Here is a 19,538-nt window from a genome sequence, read left to right on the forward strand (position 1 = left end):
CCGCTCGGCAGAAGGCGGGGCCTCCCTCGCATCAGGACCAGTCTGGCTGCACCTGCATCCTTAGCTCAGAGCATCCCTGGAGCATCTTAAGAGGCGACCGCAGCTGGCAACCAGGGACCAGACCGTCACAGGGGGCACCCGCCAGATACCTCCCCCATCCCCTGACCTAGCGCTGTACAGCGGCGGCCTCGGTTCTGATCCAGGGTTCTCAGAGTTGTCTGACCATTGCAACAGCCTTTACAGCAAGAGCCTCTGATTACGACATGGCCGAAATCACCAATATCCGACCTAGCTTTGGTAAGTACAGTCGGTCCAACTAAGCCTGCGGTAATCGAAAGAGTTATCAAGCTAGGGGAACCCAGCGGCTGCACAAGGAATGAAGCCCAGACCGGGGTCTTCAAGTGCTAGCCCCGCTAGAATCGGGCCTGTGGAGGTGGGTCGTGGGCAGTGGACAGAGCCTGAACTTGAACTATGGGCTGCAGAGGCTGGGAAGGCTAGAGACATGGAGGCTGGTGGGGGGTGGAGGGAAGGTCCAGGATGCCAAAACCTCGTATGGTGCACCGTCAGCACTGCTGGAGGTGAGAAACGGAGAGTTTGCAGAGGATGTGCACCCCTCCTTCTGGGGGAGGAGAGGTGGAGTAGGCCGAGCCCTCCCCCTTGGGGCACGCAGGGCGGTGCCCCTTCCTCCCCATCCTAGTCCTCAGGCTGCGGGGGAGGGAGATGGCAAGGGGGATGGGGCATCAAGATGGCAGTTTGGAGACTGTGGGCTGTGTGGATGGCAGCCAGGGGAGGCAGCGGCCTCTAGGGAGAGCGGTGCGGGGGTGGGGAGTTAAAAGGAAGCCACTCCTTAAGCCGGTCAGCTGGATGCTGAGGCTGAGGGGAACCGCGAGCCCTGCAAGTTCTATTCTGCATCGTAATGGTGGGGTCCTTCTGATGCTACCAAATGGCGCTTGGTGCTGCTGGGCGAGGGGATGACGTGATGTCTATTTCTGGGCCTCCTGGCAGTGCCCAGGCGCTTCCTCCCAGGCCTTTTGTTCCCCGTTCTCTGGGCTGGCTTTTCAAATAGGGGGACTCACCCGCGCTAGTGCTGGAGCTGGTGGGGGCCCGACCCAGGCCGGAGGGGGAGGGGCGTGAGAGGCCCGGCCCGGGGGAGGCCGCTTTGTGTACCAGAGAAAGCATTACGTCATCTCGGCGCGGCTCCAAGATCTGTTACATTCCTTGGAGCAGAGAGTGGAGTGGAAAATAGGAAAAATGGGAAATAAAAGCTCGAGAGACAAGTTTTTCCTCCTAGGGAATTCCTCCAAAATATGCCAGGGTAACAAACTACCTGTGCTATGTTTTCCTGGTGCAAAAATAAAAAAAAAAAAGAATTGCCCTGCGTCTCCCTCAATTCTACTTAACCCCAGTTTGGATGGTAGAAGCCAGTGAGAGTGCTGTCAGCCAAGGGTTCCTTCATATCCCTTAAGAGATCCTAACCCTCAGACAATCCAGAAGTTTTGAGCATCCAGGGTTTGGGTGGGTCCATAATCCAACATGGAAGTGGCTTTTCTCACTCTCCAGTGAGAGGTTTATGGAAATGAGCAAAACCCAATGTGCTCCATTCTCTCAATATTCAGAAGACATCAGATCAGGGGAAGTATCTAGACAGCAGATCACACCCAATTACTACTTGTTCCCACTGATTCTCAAGGCTAAACCTTGATGTTTTTGTCTTCCACTTCACCTTCTGCATTGCTATTCTTTGAGTCCTAAATTTCTAAAATAGATGTCTCTTTGGAGATTGCATGAGCACCCTATGATTTTCTTTCTGCTCTTTCTTTTTCTTCTTATGCCTTCTTTTCAGCATGTTCTTTTTTTCTAATTGCATTTCCCAATTCCTTGCAAAGTGAGATGGTGTGATTTCCTTTAGAAGGAATATTAGTGGAAAAGAGAAAATAAATGTTATCAGCCTTTTACATACTACATTTTATTTAATCCTTACAAATATCCTCTGATGTAGGAATTATTATATATACTTTTTCCAGTTGAGGAAACTGAGGCTCAGGGAGATAAAATAAATAAAAGTTACACAAAATAGTGAGGGTGGTGCCAATGTCCAGTTGATGCCAAAGTTTGTTCTCATACCTGTATCACACTGGTCTATTTGACAGGGAAAAGCTGGTTTAGTAAAGGAAGTCAATAAGCAGGTCTGGTCAGGAACTCACAGAGTTGGGCATAGCCCAGATGTGTCTCGCAGGCCTTTCAACCCTTACAGAGGGTTTCCTACACAAGAACTGTTACTTCTGACTTTTTCATGTCTCATAGAGCACTTCATTTCCAATGCCTTAGCCCTTGGGAGATACACCAAGCCAACGCTCAATTATCCACGACCTTCGAGTACAAAAGGAACAAGAAGCATAGGTCACTGCAATTTACAACTACTTTAAGCACTCACTTCAGATATTAGTTCCAACTTCCTTTCCCCACCAACCTTTTGACAAAGCAAGACAGAGGGTTCTGAGTCTCAACATCCCCGATTTTCCCAATTAACTGCCTTGAGTTTGGGAAAGAGAGGCAGAGGTTAACAAATAATTAAGAAAAAAGTAGGGCAAAGGTGGGAAATAAGGTGGAGAAAAGCACGTAGGTGATTTATAAGTGGATTGATCTGTTTCTCTTCTTTTCCTTCTCTGTCCTTCTGAAAGATAAGAATCCTTCATCTTCTTTCTTACCCACACCACCTGCATTTTCTAGCAGTAAAAGCCAAGGCATGGGAAGCAACAGTGGGTTCCCTTGGGATCGCAGAGTAAATTTAAGGTGGAGCCAAAAGGATCACTCAAATGTCTCCCAACACGGCCTTTAGATCTCTCTTTCAAATCATTCTCAAAAATACACCTGTGTCGGTAGTTCCCTGCTTTCCCCTTCTCACAAAGACAATCTATGTTCAGTTTCACTAATCATTAGCAAGCAATTTTCAGGAAAGTCCCTTATTGGTGAATAGAGAGCCATTTTTTTTTAGCTTGTGCCATTTTGATTGACAATTGAAACCAATCAATTGTTCAAATAAGTATTTACTGAACTTGTGTTAGATGTAAGAGACTCAGGGATTCAGAGATGAACAGGATGTCATTTCTGCTTGCTCTCAATGAGCTAAACACCAAGGCTGTCCCATTTTGTGAAAACTCTCTCCATAATAACTCTTATTTCACTTAATGCTCTGTGAATAAACACTGTTATTATTTGGTATGGACATGGTCGCCTTGATTTGTTTTGTTAATGGCTTTATTCCTTAACTATATTATTTTAGAATGTAACTCCTCCTTTTCTTTAACAATTTTTTTATTTTTATTGATTTTAGAGAGAGGAACATTGATTGGTTGTCCCATTTATTTATGCATTCATTGATTGCTTCTTGTATGTGCCCTGACCAGGGATTAAACTCAAAACCTTGGTGTATCAGGACGAACGCTAACCAACTGAGCTACTCGGCCAGGACTAACCCTTTCTTTTCTTACCTGGTCCCAGCTTTCATGAAACCATGGAATGTTTGAAGTAGAAAAAACTTTGAAGATATTTAGCACAATCTCCATGGAAGAAATCCCTTTTAGAATATCCCTGACCAGTGGTGATTCAACCTCTGAAAGTTTTCCATTATAGATTCACTGCTTTATGAAGCAATCTGGGCTATTGTGAGGCAGTTGAAATAATAATTTGACTCTTTTCATTGAGTCAGATCTGTCTTCCTGTAGCCTGTACGCGCTGGCCCTCCAAAGTAAAATCAAATCACACCTTCTTCCATCACAGCATCTTAAATAATTGAAGACAGTTATTATTCCTAGACCTCTCAGCTCCTTCAGTTCCTTCCATTTTTCTTCACTGGATGTGGTTCCCAGATCTTTCACCATCCTGATGATCCATAATGTAGAGACACTTTGGTGTCAGGCAAACCAGTATTTGAATCCCATCACTGCCTTTTGCCATTACTTGGCCTGGGGCAGATTTGAGCCCCCAGGTTTCTCCATTGTAAAGTGAGTATATTAATAGTACCTACTTAATGAGTTCTTTGATTCAAAGAGAGGAAGCTCTAGCTCAATGCCTGGCAGGGACATAAAAAATGTACAACCAAAAAAAAAAGCAGTGTTTATTCCTGTCAGTGCTAGACAGTAGACAGAACACTCCATATGTGTTGTGTCCAGTGCAGATGAAATTATACTACCCTCCTGTGATCCAGATATCGTATTCAAAGTATAAGTTGGCTCTAGCCTAATTATACTCCACGCTTGTGGTCACCTAAACTGCTAAGTGATTTTTGCTCAGATTTGTCAAGTAAGGTCTCCCGTTGCTTATTGACAGGTTTTAAAAACCAAATAGAATTTTAAATTTTCCTTGAGATATGTCATCATATTGACCTCACCCTCTTTTTCCAATCTGTGGAGGCTGTTTTGAATTTACTAACTCATTTGTTCACTGAATACTTACTAGGTGCCACATGGTTCTGGGACCTGGGGACATAGCAGTGAACAGACAGAAATTCAGTATTCTTATTAAGTTTATCTGGTGGGGAAAAACAGAAATTGTTGGGCATAAGAACTGCCGTGAGGAAAAAATAAAGCAGGTAATAGGGATATTATCTCACTCGGGGCAGTCAGCTAATGCTTCTCTGATAACGTGAAGTTTGCACAGAGGTCTGCAGTGAGAGGCAGAGAGCCGGGCAGACCTGGTGAAAGGATGCTCCAGGAAGAATCTGGAATATTCTGGAGTCACACTTATTTTCTTATTTCTCCCTGTCCGAATCTTTCCTTAAAAAAGTAATGTGGGGTTTGTTATGTTTCTGCTTCCATTGAAACAAAATTATATAATAACATTTCAAATTCAAGGGACCATATTATGGCACAATGGGTTTCAATATTTGTGATTACCACAGAGGATTATAATTTGTGTGTGTATACATATATACATTACATGTTATTAGAATGCAATATATAAGTATATATATGCAAAACATAAAAAAAGTAATATGGGAATAGTTACAAAAATAGTAATGGGGATGTAAGGTACAGCATAGGAAATATAGCCAATAATTTTGTAATATCTACTTATGGTACTATTTGGGTACTGGAAATATCAGGGGGAACACTTTGTATATGATTGTTGGACCACTAAGTTGTACACCTGAAATTAATACAAAATAATATTGAATGTAATTGAAAAACTTAAGCAAGTCAAGTAATGTAGAGAACTAGAGGCTGTATCTAGACCAATTGGCTTCAGTGAACTTAAAGGGGAAATAACCCCAAACCTAATTATCTAAGTTAGGGGCCAACTTGTGTGGGGAAAAGACAGATAAGACTAGAGGAAGGGAAGGAAAAAATCTGTTTCTCTTTAGTTACTTGTTTATTCCACAAATATATATTAAGTGTCTTTAGTGCTGGGGATATAGAAATAAACAAAACAAACAAAATCCCTGTCCTCATGAAACTTATATTCTAGTGAAAATAGATAATAAACAGTAAATGTATATGTGTGTTTATATATACTCGTGTATGTGGGTGTGTATGACAGAGAGAAAGAAAGAGCAGACACATGGAGAAAATTAAGCAGGGCTAAGAAGTGTGGGTCTTTGGGATGGAGAAGGTTGCACTTTTAAATGGGGTGGTCAGGGAAGATCTTACTAAGAAGGTGACATTTGAGCAAAGATCTGACTTTTCCACAGTCTCTCTTTTTCTCTTTCTAAAATTCTTCTATTTGTAAATACCTAAGAGCTGAAATTCAGAACATATTTTCAAAGTACTTAAACCCTCCCTGGCTGGTTGGCTAAGGGGTTAGAGCATCAGCCTGGGTTCCAAAGGGTCTCAGGTTCGATTCCCTATCAAGGGTATGTTACCTGGGTTGCGGGTTCAATCCTGCCCCGGTCAGGGCACCTGCAGGATGCAATCAATTAATGTGTCTCTCTCACATCGATGTTTCTCTTTCTCTCTCTCACCCTCCCTCATTCCCTTCCACTCTCTCTAAAAATTAATGGGAAAATTACCTCGGGTGAAGATTTTAAAAAGTACTTAGACACACTGTTCTTGTTACCACCCACCCACTTTTGCTACCCTTGAGCAACCTACCAAAATGATCTGAAGTCAATCCCACGTCCTTTCACCCTACATGCCAGTAAGTCAACACAGTCCCACTGTTTACAAACCCTGTCCGAGATGCTGTGGAACACCCTCCTGAACCCAGAACCGCCTCGTGCCCTTGTGTAACAGTTGAGGTGAATGTAAAAAGGTGACCTTACAAGACTTACAGGGCAGTTTATGTGAAACCAATCATTATTAGCAAACCAAGTTCCTAAGTGCTAAGGGAAGGCCAAGACAATAACAGGGAGTTGGGTGGGCGCTTCAGGGAAGTCTTTCTGGAGAAGGTAAATATTTCACTCAGGTTTGGTGGAAAGGAAGAGCCGTGGCTTGGTTGAGTGGATGGATGAGGGCATTGCTAAGGGAGGGGATCAGTTCATAAGCCCAGATGAGCACATTTTGTTTTGGAGGCTCGCTTGGGATTCACGTGGCTCCAGCAGAGGCACCAAGTAGGAGAGCTCTGGAAGGGGGTTGAGGTCCACCTGCCTTGACGCATCTCTGTTCTCCACCTTCAGATATGTCCCCGGTGGTGGCAGGCCTTATCGGGGCCTCTGTACTGGTGGTGTGTGTCTCGGTGACCGTCTTTGTCTGGACATGCTGCCACCAGCAGACGGAGAAGAAGCACAAGAACCCACCATACAAGTTTATTCATATGCTCAAAGGCATCAGCATATACCCAGAGACCCTCAGCAACAAAAATAAAATTATCAAAGTGCGAAGAGACAAAGATGGCCCTGGGCGGGAAGGTGGACACGGGAACCTGTTGGTGGGTGCAGCAGAGGCTGGCCTGCTGGGCCGAGACAAGGGTCCCAGGCCCCCCAGTTCTGGATCTTGTCTCGGCCAACTACCCATCAAAGTGGACTATGGGGAAGAACTGAGGAGCCCCATTGCAAGCCTAACCCCCGGGGAGAGCAAAACGAGTTCTCCATCATCTCCAGAGGAGGACGTCATGCTGGGGTCCCTCACCTTCTCGGTGGACTATAACTTCCCCAAAAAAGCCCTGGTGGTGACAATCCAGGAGGCCCATGGGCTGCCCGTGATGGATGACCAGACCCAGGGCTCTGACCCCTACATCAAAATGACCATCCTTCCTGACAAGCGGCACCGGGTGAAGACCAGAGTGCTGCGGAAGACCCTGGACCCTGTGTTCGACGAGACCTTCACCTTCTACGGCATCCCCTACAGCCAGCTCCAGGACCTGGTGCTGCACTTCCTAGTTCTCAGCTTTGACCGCTTCTCTCGGGACGACGTCATTGGGGAGGTCATGGTGCCACTGGCTGGGGTGGACCCCAGCACAGGCAAGGTACAGCTGACTAGGGACATCATCAAAAGGAACATCCAGGTGAGGAGGAAGTGTGTGTGGGGGAGGGATGGTAGGTTGGGGGAGACAAGATCTTAGGGGACAAATGGAAGGGGGGGATGGGGAGGGGATGAAATGGGTGGCAAAGAGGGACTGTGGGGCGGAAGCTCTCACCTACCAAGAATAAGCCGTGGGCAGAGTAAGACAGAGGGCCTGGCAGGTAAGGTCTCCTCTAGGAAGCAGCTTCCTGGGGAGAGAGGGACAGGTAGCTTCTGAAATTCCACTTAGTAGCTGGTATCCTGACACTGCATCCAGCCTGCTTAGCTGTAGGGGCTAATTTTCCCCCCAAATAATATGTGATCTTCCTCTAGCGAATTTCTCACAGCTGAGAAACGTTGAAAGTGGTTCAATAATTTCCCCCTCTGCTTTCCTTTCCCAGCCCAAACCTAGGGGTATAAATAGCATCGTGTCTGGATGTCTTTTAGTAACCATTTTATAAATGCGATTTAATGAATTGCTTCACCTCTGAGCCCCTGAGCCAGGCCCAGACCTTTGCTACAGATATTTCTCTCTCTATTCCTCCTCTCTGTTTGCGTGAGAAGGGGGGAGGGAGGGAGAGCCTTCTCTCCCACTGGGCTAGCATTGGCTCTTGAGTTGTCATTTCAGGGGTACAAGAATTGTGTACCTGTCCTCCATGAGTTCATTCATTTCCTCCACATTTGGGGAAGCAATGTAGTTCTATGGTTAAGCCCTCGGGCTCTGGAGTTGGACTCCTGACTTCATGTTCCAGCTCACCGTTTTCCAGCTGTGTGACATGGGAGAAAACCCTTCTAAGCTCCCCCCGCCCCCCCCCCCAGTGTAAAATGGAGCTAATATTACCTTCCTTACAGGAGTAGGTGGCTCAAATGAGATAATATCTCTGGCATATCAGTGCCCTAGGGGAGCTTTTACTTCAGTGCAGGAAAGACAAACAATTTTGGCAATTACCATATTGGCAGGTGCTTTGAAAGAAGTTGTTGACATTTTAACTCAGAGTTTCATTTATTTTTTTCAGGATTAAATATAAGTGGTTAATAGCAAGGGCTTTGAAGTCAGACCTGAATTTTAATCCAGGACACTGGGCAGGGGGCATTTACTAAACGTCCAGGGGGGCTCTTGGCATGAGCCCAATTTCCTTCTATTTTATTAACTCCCCTCAGGGAGGGATAAGCCAGGGCTGCAATCCTTAGCAACACATTCCCTGGGAGAGGCCCCACACAGGACACCCAGAGCCTGTGCAACCCCACACCGGAGCCTTCCCACCGCCCGGCTTCCCAACAGTGTTCTCCCCAACCAGTAACTATGGGCAGGGCTGTGTTCCAACCCGGGCCATGACTGTCATTCCCCACTCACCTGGCTAAACACTCATCCTGGTGATTCCCTAGCACTGCAGCTTCCCATTCCTGCCCGAAATCCTCTCTACTGTAGTCAACCCTTTCTGGGTCTCCCCTTAGCTCATCAGTTAGAGCTGCTCGGGCCGACTCCACGCTGTCTGTAAAGAGCTTTTTTTTGGTCTGTGTAAAGCATTCCTTTATGATATGGGGCCCAATGATCTTCCTCCAAAGATTCCTGCGTGGCGGTGAGAATTGCGTTTCTCTATGTAGCTCCCCACTACTAACTGTCTTTCCTGGCCTTTAGCAGAGAATTCATCTCTTGTTCTTTCCCATTATACAGTGCAGTCCGGTTGAAGAAGCCCGGGACTGGTCATCACTTTTTACTCTGTCCATTTCACTACCTTATTCTGGGCAAGTAGTTACCATCTCTGGGCCTCAGTCTCTCCCTAGGCTGGATCATGAAGTTTACTAGGATCACTTTAGGAGAGCACTCTTGGTTCTTATGAACATACAAAAGGATATAAGAAGCATGAAAAATGAACTCTTGATGATTAGTAAAAGGAGATCATGCTATAAACTCTGAAATACCCAAAATCTCTGAGTTGGGCGTTGGGACTTGATTTTTTATTTTTTTAGTGGCAAGCAGCTTTTCTCCTAGTATTTTATTCAGATAGAAATGAACGGGCAGTTATATTCCCACAATAAATTCCGCACAAGGAGAAGGGAGACCGTGCAGAGGGGGCTGGGGAATAAAAAAGAGACATGGGAAAAGAGAGTTACCGAGTGGGTAGCAGAGCGTTGTTAGACTCCTGATTTCTTCAGGTCATTGTTTTCCTGCCTTTCCACCGTCCAATCCAGCGTTGACGACCTGGGACAATGGCCACTTAACGGAAGGATTCTTAAAATCTCAGATTTACAGGGGACCTTAGAGGTCATCCAGTCTAGCCAAAGGGACTGAAAAGAGAGAAAGAAAAAGGAATGTCCCTTTCCCAGGAACAATAAAGAAGGTTGCTCTGTATGTGTCCTGGGGAGGAGGAGAGGGTGGAACATGAAGGTTTTTGTTTCTTTTGTTTTGCCCATGATTGTGATTGATGTGGAGGTGGCCCTTCGTACTGCTCACCCCAGTAAAGGTTTACTGTGGCTGTGTGGCTAGAAGATCATCCTGGGAGGGGCTCTGCTAGTTAGAGGAAATAGGTTTCTCCCTGCCTAAGTGTTCCTGTGTCCGTCTGTCTGCTGCAGGACCCATGCTCCTGTTCCTCTCTCCCACTGAGGGAGGGCAGAGCCTCCCAACTCTGTCAGGCACAGACAAAACCCTTTCTCCCCCTTGTCCTTCTGCTTGTCTGCCCCACAACAGGGTCTTTGCCTCATTAAGCCAAGGGACTGGGAAACAGAGCTCGCTCCCAGCCCTTGACAAAGAGCCTTTGAAAAAAGAGCCATTGGCAATGCTACTTGGAATGGGATTGGGTGGGAAAAGAAGGGGAGGAGAACGAGGGACATGAAACTCTGTTCTTCGATGCAGAATGGAATGGCATTCAGGTAGTGCTGCGGCTGCAGACTTGGTATCACAAAGGGGCAGCTGAATGGGCGCTGGCATTCTGCCCAGGTAAAACGACAAAGGTGAGGGCGGCCAGGAGGAAAACAGTTGCCTGAGGAGCGATTTTAGGGGAGAAAAATATTAAAAGGGGAACCAGAAGTTGTCTACTTTCTCAAAGACCTAGGGGAGGGACGTGGAGGTTTAGATTAGGGAGATTTTGCTATAATGAATGGTTTAGGAAACAGTTTTAAACAAATATTCAGGAAACCTAAACTATAATATTGTAGTTAGTGGTGGTTTTTTTAATTGATTGAATTTGAGAGAGAGGTGGGGGGTGGGAGGGGAAGAAACATCAACGTGAGAGAGAAATGCTGGTCAGTTGCCTCCCACAAGTGCCCTGATCAGGGATTGAACCTGCAGCCTGGGTGTGTGCCCTGACCTGACCGGGAATTGAACCTGCCGCCTTTTGGCGTATGGGACAACGCTTCAACCAACTGAGCTACACCAGCCAGGGCTAAAACTCTGTGTTATTTTTTTTTAATCAAATATCCCTTTAACCCCACGTATCCTTCTTCTGTATATAAAGTTAGAATTATATTGAAAGATTGCATATTTAATATTTAGATACCAGTATTCAAGAGGGTCCCAGAAATAGATATCAAATCTACTTAACATTTTATTATTCGTGGAAACGGAGGAGAGCAATGGCCCAAATCATCCAAAGGTTCTTGCTTTCTAGATCAGCTCTGTCTGCTGGGGCTTTCTGTGATGTGGAACTGTTCTCCATCTGCACTGTCCAATATGGTAGCCACACATGGCTGGTGACCATTTGCAATATGGCTCCTGTGACTGAGGAACTAAAATGTTAATGGATTATAATTTAAATAGACACATGTAGCTAGTGGCTACTGTATTGGATAGCTCAGTTCTGAAATGTTTTGGAAGGCATTTGATTTTCTTTCTCATGGGGGATTACTTTCCTAATGCCGTTGGGCTGTGGGTAATAGTAGTAAAAAGGAGTTTGCGTTCTCTGGTTGTATTCTGATTTGTGTCAAAAAGAAGCAGCGCAGAAGTATACTGGTTGGCAAGGGCAACCAGCCTGTGATTTTAAACTGGCTGTGGGTACTTCCTGTGGATATCATCGAAACCAGACAATATGTATGTTATGGGCAAGGAAAAAATGTGAGACTTCAATCTAGTAGAGAAAAGCTGTCACATCTTTTTAAAAGTCTATTCTCTTTTTTCACTTCAGTTTCAAAATTAAATTTTAGTTAGTCATATTCTATGCCCTATGAGAGACATTTTCATATGCTCCTGGTATGAAACATAGTCTTGAGAAATTTTTTAAACCACATGAAATAATCGAATTCCTTATTATCACAATGTTATTCCTTGAGATAACATAAGGCTTATAATCAAAACATAAACTATTAGGTTTTTCCACTTGTTTTTCATTGATAAGCTAGTTAAACTACTGCTGTTGTCCTTTCCTGTATCAGACACACCTGACAGATAGAGCACTAGCTTGTAGCTTCTCCTTTTTTTTTTCAATATATTTCTTTATTGATTTCAGAGAGGAAGGAAGAGGGAGAGAGAGAGAGAAACATCAATGATAAGAGAGAATCATTGATTGGCTGCCTCCTTCACGTCCCTACTGGGGATCGAGCCTACAACCAGGGCATGTGCCCTTGGTGGGAATCGAACCTGGGACCCTTCAGTCCACAGGCAGACGCTCTATCCACTGAGCCAAACCAGCTAGGGCTAGCCTGTAGCTTCTTGAGGGTAGGACTCTTCATTGTCTGTTTTTTCAGCCCTAGCTGCTGGCAGAGTTCCTGGCACTTAGTAAGTGCACAATGAATCATTTTGATGGACCTGTAAGGCTGGTAGTGAAAATAGTCTATTTTTGCTCAATCTAAGAAAAATTCCTGAAATAGGTGACATTTCTTTGGGACTATGAATAATACAAGGAATAAGATTTGATAGTAGGCCCTGGCTGGGTGGTTCAGTTGGAGTATCATCCATATTCCAAAAGGTTGCGGGTTTGATTCCCAGTCAGAGCACCCATACCCAGGTTGCAGGTTCAATCCCTGATCAGGGCACATACAGGAGGCAACCAATTGATGTTTTTCTCTCCCTTCCTCACTCTCTGAAATTGATTAAAAAACAAACAAACATATCCTTGGGTAAGGATAAAATAATAATAATAAGATATACATGTTAATACACATATATATATTGATTTGATAGTGGAGGAATGATTTTGTTCTCAGAGGAATGATTTTGTCTCAGATTTAACTTGTGTCTTAAATTCCTCAAATTCTACCTCCTTTTGTTTTCTTTATCTCAGCCTCAGCCCCACTTTCTAAGCCAGAAACTTAAGAAATAGTCCTCCAACAAGACAAAACCAACAAACAAATATTCCTCCATCTCATCCCCCTCCCCTACATTTACATCCAATTAGCCGCCCACACCTAGAACATCCTGGCAATTCTCCGTGAGACATAGCTTACCCCCCTGTCCATCCCCTCTGCTCTAGCCCTGGCTCCAGGCCTCATCATTTCTTCCTTCGCCTATTACAGCAGCTCTTAACTGAGCTTTCTGACTTTGGTCTTTCTCCATTTTTCAGCTCTCACTAGAATAATAATATTATTAATGAAATATTAAAAACAACCATCATAACGTTGTCAGTCCTACACCTACAGACCTCACCTTGCCCGGTGGTGACTCTGCTGTTTGGCTAGAGCGCCCCACTGCTCTTCACCTTCACCTCACCCACCGCTCCAGGTTCCTGACTCATCCCTCCTGCCGGGCACCCCAACATCAGAACACAGCGTACCCTTTCAGGGCCCAGGGCCTATGTGCCGGCCACTCCTGTCACTCTGCCTGATGTGAGCTTCTCTCTGCCCACTGTCTCATGGCCTCTTACTCACCCTTCGTAACTCAGCCCAGATGTCAACTGGCAGCGCCTTCCTGAGTCTCCCGGCAGCACTTGGACAGGCTTCTTACTTCTGTGTCTCTTCTCTGCATAGTGAGCTCCTTGGGAGCAGCTGGGTCCGGGCAGCTGTGGCCCCCAGCACCTGGCAGGTGGTGAGCCAGGGGTGTAAAATGTTCTCGGAGGACTAGAGGTTTCTCCCAAGTTCACAGTGAGGCCTAGAATACACTTTACAGATGGGGAGGCAAAGATGTCGGCCCAGGGAAGAGAGCGACGACTGGAGAAGACACCCTGAAGTGCGTGACTGAGGCAGGCGGAGCGGGTGCGGACACTCACCCTGTGGCATGGAGGAGCGCAGGCGCAGAAAGGCCGGGGACTCGCCCAAGGCCAGGTGCTGAGGAAGCGGCAAAGTGAAGGCTCAGACCCAAATGCCCTGCCTCCCAATGTACATGTTTATCACAAGAACCAAATGAGGGGATGGGAGAGAGTACACTTCTGTCGCGCACACTGTGCTCCAGGCACCGCGGTGTCACAAAATTTAACTTATTTAATACTTTTAATAATCCTCTGAGCCCTAACCAGTTTGGCTCAGTGGATAGAGCGTCAGCCTGTGGACTCAAGGGTCCCAGGTTCGATTCCGGTCAAGGGCATGTACCTTGGTTGCAGGCACATCCCCAGTAGGGAGTGTGCAGGAGGCAGCTGATTGATGTTTCTCTCATCGATGTTTCCAACTTTCTATCCCTCTCCCTTCCTCTCTGTAAAAAATCAATAAAATATATTTTAAAAAAATAATCCTCTAAATGAGGTACTATTTTTAAAAAATTTTTATTTACTAATGAGAGAGAGAGACATAAATTTTCTTGTTCCACTTAATTGTGAATTCATTGGTTGCTTCTTTTTTTAAAAATATATTTTATTGATTTTTTACAGAGAAGAAGGGAGAGAGATAGAGAGTTAGAAACATCAATGAGAAAGAAACATCGATCAGCTGCCTCCTGCACGCCCCCTACTGGGGATGTGCCCGCAACCAAGGTACATGCCCTTGACAGGAATCAAACCCGGGACCCTTCAGTCCGCAGGCCTATGCTCTATCCACTGAGCCAAACCGGTTAGGGCCCATTGGTTGCTTCTTGCACGTGCCCTGACTGGGGATCAAACCCGAAACCTTGGTGTCTCAGGATGACACTCTAACCAGCTGAGCTACCCGGCCAGGCCTTTAGGTGCTATTTTTATCTCCATCTGATAGGTGAGAAACTGAAGTACTACAGAGATGTCAAGTAAGTGGTCCCAAGTCATACAGACGACAAGTAGCCCATTTGAATCCGGGCCAGGTTGGCTTCAGAGTCTGGGCCCTTAAGAACGAGGCTGTGCTGCCTCTCCATGCAAGTGATCTTATTTAGCATCTGGATTATAATGAGAACATCTCCTCTTACCCCGTCCCTGTCCAGTGATAGTAACATCTTGTTGGGGGGTGGGCACCTGCCATGCAGCCTTCTCCTCCCTGTGCTTCCTCTCCAGCCTCTCTCCCCTCTCCCGGCACACTTTCCGTGCCGTGCCCGGCTCCCCTGCCAGGATTCTCATGTGCCGTTTTTCTTCACAGAAGTGCATTAGCAGAGGGGAACTCCAGGTGTCCCTGTCGTATCAGCCTGTGGCACAGAGAATGACGGTGGTGGTCCTCAAAGCCAGACACTTGCCGAAGATGGATATCACCGGGCTCTCAGGTAGCAGCTATTTACTCCAACCTATTTCTAAGCGTCTGAATGACACCCCCTCCTCTTGCCTGAGGCCCAGATACCCGCCCTACACACACACACACACACACACACACACCCCTACGTCAGGACCCCTTATACATGCGTTCCTCTCTATGTCTCCTTTCTCTTCCTGGGGAATATCTAGGTTATAGATTTTCCTAGCCAAATGGGTGAGCAAATGGGATCTTGACCTTTGGTGAGATGCCCTAATAGGAGCCCGTGCCAGGTGCTGAGTCCTTGCTCCAGGCATTGGTTGTGCTGTCACCAAGACCACGTAGGGGTGGCTACCAAAGAGATGGACAACAGAACCCCCTCTTCCCAGCATGAAACCACCATTATAGAGGAGAGGACTGTGTCATAGGCCTGTCTTCCTTTTTTTGTTTTATCTCTTTGGCGGCCCCAGATCCTTATGTCAAGGTGAACGTCTACTATGGCAGAAAGCGCATTGCCAAGAAGAAAACCCACGTGAAGAAGTGCACTTTGAACCCAGTCTTCAATGAGTCTTTCATCTATGACATCCCCACTGACCTCCTGCCCGACATCAGCATCGAGTTCCTCGTCATCGACTTTGATCGCACCACCAAGAACGAGGTGGTGGGGAGGCTGATCCTGGGGGCGCACAGTGTCACAGCCAGTGGCGCCGAGCACTGGCGAGAGGTCTGCGAGAGCCCCCGCAAGCCTGTGGCCAAGTGGCACAGTCTGAGCGAGTACTAATCCTATGCTCCTCGCCTCCAATCCCAGGGCCAGGCTGGGCAGGGACATGGTGGGGAAAGAGGTGGCAGAGAGAAGCGGACTCAAAACCTCACTTTAGTTGTAGAAGAAAATTTCTTACAAAATAAACCCTACAAAGAACACCCCACATGACCACAGCTGCAGATCAGTTCGTAGAGATGATGATTTCTCTCCTTGGCAAGGCACTAGCAATTCTTTTTTTTTTTTTTTTTAATGGGGAAAAAGAGAGAGGGAAAGACCTCTACAAGTTTATATATAACAATGTAACCTATACTTGCATGTCTAATACAAACTGAAGAAATTAGCCTAGCTGCCAATATCAAGTTACAGATTTTAATCCATGAAAATTGTGTTTTGTGCCGAACTGTATTTGCTGAATACCTGAAATTGGCCTCTTTTTATCGGGCTTCTCTGAACAGTTACTCTCCCAACCTCCGCAAAGAATATTTTGCTCTTGTAAAACCTCCTATTTTCATTGTCCCCATCTTTTCTTCCTATTGCCCCTGACATCTCTGCTCTTTTATTGAGCTCCAGGTCAGAGGTCTGTAGTAAGCCAAGAAACAAAGGTGGACTGGATCAGGCCGGGTTTTCAGGAGAAAGACTGTTTGAGAGATGGGGTGTTTTTGCTGTCAGCTCTCCTGCTATGAAGGGGTAGACGGCAGCCTATGATTAATTGTGATGAAGCACATGGACACATGAGACTCCTAAGGCAGCATGGGGTTTACAAAACAAGATGATGTCTCTAATGAGGGCTTTGGAAATTCCAACCTCAGCTATAGGATAGCACCAGTGAACAGATCCTGCTGACCCCAAACATTATTTGCAGGTATGAGGACAAGGAGAGGAGAAATGAGGTGGCTGCGACCTCCCTTTTGCAGCTGGATATGGAAGCGACAGCTATTTCTGGTTGATGGGTTAGAAATCAACAGATGTTTGAAGAATTAAATTGGCCTTTGTTTTTCCAGAAATGCTGACCCTTGAGAAGAAGCTTTAGAGTCTTCTCGAGTAGCTTAGGTGTGGTTAGTGGTTAGTTTTGCTTTGTAAGGCAAAGGGCCTCAAAAATTATTCTCCTTAAATTTTTTAGCAATGACTCTTAAAAATAGCAGTGAGACTGAGTCATAAAGGTAACTTAGATTCTTTCAGGACATCTTTTCCCTCAAAACAAAGTGCTTGGTTCTTGGAACTGATGAGGGGAACCACAGAGTTCAGCCCTCCTTCTGCCAGTGGGCACAGAGGTGGAGAGCATTCAGCATCCTGCTGGGATTAGAATTCAAGTCTCTTTTTACTCCTAGTCCAGCCATGTCTCTAATGTTGAGACTTCTCATGGTGGCAGAGACTTCACTGACAATAAGTGTGCTTGGATAGGCAGTTGATATTTTTGCTACCCTGAAGAGGAACTCAAGTCAGCAGCAGCTTGAAGCATGGCCTGAGGGATTAGCTAAAATTGAAGGTCCACTTCCATGCAAGAACATCACTTTCTAACTTACTTCTGAGAAGGGAGTTAAAAAGCTGAGTCGCTATGGAGAGTGGTGATGTTGCCTTTGATGTTCCCTTAGCTCTTGTGGATTTAAAACCTATCTGCTCCTCCCCAATCCTTTGGTTGTTGTCTTTTTTAACCTTGATTCTTGACAAGGCGGAGCAGTACTGAGCAGGCACAAGGCCCTCTCTGTTCTTGTCCCTGTCAGCTCCCACCCACTACAATCTGACTCACTCTCTCACCATCAGTTGGGTTCACACCACCACTCTCTGTCCTATACTCCATGGAATGTAAATACTGTATCATACGTAGAAGAAAATAATTTTTGTTTTCTAAAAATGGCATTTTGAGATAGTTTAATGTAAATCTAACAAGAGCATTCTGAAACCCCATTAGGAAAAAAATTTAAATGATTCCTCTTCATCGCCTTAATGTCTAAAGATCAGAAATTGCTGAGCAATCCATTTTTGTTTCCTTCCCAGAAACAATGCAAAGCAACAGGTGGAGACAGTCTGATCTTTGCCCTGCTGTGTGTGCCTCTGTAGCTCCTCCTGATCTAAGTATGGGAAACAGCCTCACCCCACTTTTCTCTTTCCCATCTCCTTGTAGCTTTATTCCTTGAATTCGTTGGGTCTACTGAGTAGTGGGTAGTGAGGTGACAGGGGAGGAACCAGTAGTTCTGTAGCCTGTGAGCTGCCTCGGTGTTTTTCTCAGAAAAAAAGGCCAAAAGGAAGTACAGGTTTCCTCCCTCCTACCTCAGGCCTGATCCATCGTGCCCTTGACTTTGCTGTCCCAAAGTTTCTTAACTGACTTGGGCTTTCCCATTTGTTCCTCCCAGAGCTAACTGATGAGGGTGGAAGAGGCATGCCTCCTCCTAAGAGTCAGTTGAAAGACAAGAGAGTCACATCCTAGTTTTTGCACAAGGCACTCATGGTCAGGAATAGGTTAGGGAATGGTCACTCGGATTTTCCAAGAGTCAGTTCTTCTCTGCTGATAACTTGATTCCTTTGGGAAGACAAGGGTTTCTCTTAGTAACAAAAGTCCCTTTATGAGTTATTCCTTCTTTCAGTTCTCAGTGGAGCACAGCCAAGAGGTACATGCGTAGAAGCAGTGCTCTAGGTGTGAAAACAGACAGAACTGGTTTGCGGGACAGGGGCAGCTTGCTCAGGAGAGGGGATAACGCAAGTCCTTTTTCTTGGAAGGCTTTTATTATGGCCATGATAGTGACATTTCCCTCACCATGATCCTTCTCCAGTGTGGTTGTCTTTCTTTACCTTGTGTCTTCTCTTGTAAAAATGAAACTCAAGAATAAAATAAACGTGTCAAATTTAAAAAAAAAGAAAAAGAAAAATCTGAAAACGCTAACATGAATCGTGTGAAATTGCATAATGCCGTAACGCTAACCTACAATATGTAATGCTATCTTGTATGTTGAATTTGTTAATGCACCGCACAAGTGCAAAATAAAAACTGATTCCCATTAAATAGAAACAGTGATGTCAGCATGGTTCTCTTGGAAGCTGGGTGACGACGAATGAAGTGAATGCTCAGATTCTAATAGGATGTTCCAGGGGCTGTTTTCAAAGTGTGGGCCTCAGGCCACCTGATTCAGAATCATCTGGGGCACTTGTGGAGAAAATGCACATTCCAGACTCCTGTCCTAGAGGCTCTCGCTTGGTGGGTGACTTGGTTTGCTGTTTGTCCTAGTACTTTTTCTAGTCATTTTGCTTTCCCTTCAAAATGTAATTTCTAAGACCATAACCACCAGGGGAGAGATGTTGGTTTTGAGTGCTGAGAATTACTCTGCCCTTGTAACTGGGAACATTTATTCCAAAAGCAATGCCTAGACTGACTGAGTTGGTTCACTCACTCATTCATTAACCAACAGCTATTTACTTACTGAGTGTCTACCATATGCCACATACTGCGGATACAGCATATTGATAAGCAAGAGTCCTACTCTTATGAAGCTTAGCAGAGGACAAGCATTAATCGAATAATCACAATAACAAATGTATAAATGCAAACTGATAAATGCTCTGAACGAAAAAAAGCATAGGTACTTTCAACAATAAAGATTTAGAAAAAGAAAAAACATAGGTTAATGCAAGACTCAGGGGTCATATACTGGGGTGATATGACCACTGCAAGTGCTTTTGTGGATTTCTGAGCCTGCCTTAAAGTCTGGAATGATTCAGTTTTCATATTTTCTCTTAATGGTCCTCCCTGTGTACATGCTTGGGGTAGAGAGAAAGGAAGCAGGAGAAAAAGCCCCTGCTCTTTGAAGTTTCAGTGAAGGAACTAAAAAACATTTTCAAATTATAAAACTAATATAATA

At 45.4% G+C, this 19,538-nt stretch overlaps 1 protein-coding gene across 2 annotated transcripts; it reads left to right on the forward strand.

Moving 5' to 3' along the window:
- Positions 1-18,691, forward strand: SYT11 (synaptotagmin 11). 2 transcript variants are annotated; one of them, XM_070396185.1, is made up of 4 exons: positions 1-297; positions 6,614-7,440; positions 14,838-14,958; positions 15,395-18,691. In XM_070396185.1, the coding sequence occupies exons 1-4, from the start codon at positions 264-266 to the stop codon at positions 15,703-15,705; spliced, it is 1,293 nt and encodes a 430-aa protein (XP_070252286.1). In that variant the 5' UTR covers positions 1-263; the 3' UTR covers positions 15,706-18,691. The 2 variants fall into 2 exon arrangements, with proteins under 2 accessions (XP_070252286.1, XP_070252285.1); XM_070396184.1 differs by having other exon boundaries at positions 3-297; positions 14,838-14,961.
- The last annotated feature ends 847 nt before the right edge of the window (positions 18,692-19,538 follow it).

Source organism: Myotis yumanensis, unplaced genomic scaffold, assembly GCF_028538775.1.
Source record: "Myotis yumanensis isolate MYYU_CA2020_CCGP unplaced genomic scaffold, mMyoYum1.0.hap1 SCAF_17, whole genome shotgun sequence".
NCBI classification, from domain to species: Eukaryota; Metazoa; Chordata; class Mammalia; order Chiroptera; family Vespertilionidae; genus Myotis; species Myotis yumanensis.

Coding starts and splice junctions, on each gene's coding strand:
- SYT11 (XM_070396184.1), top strand. CDS start 264: ATGGCCGAAATCACCAATATCCGACCTAGCTTTG. Junction 7,441..14,837: donor TCATCAAAAGGAACATCCAG/GTGAGGAGGAAG, acceptor TTTTCTTCACAG/AAGTGCATTAGCAGAGGGGA. Junction 14,962..15,394: donor TATCACCGGGCTCTCAGGTA/GCAGCTATTTAC, acceptor TGGCGGCCCCAG/ATCCTTATGTCAAGGTGAAC.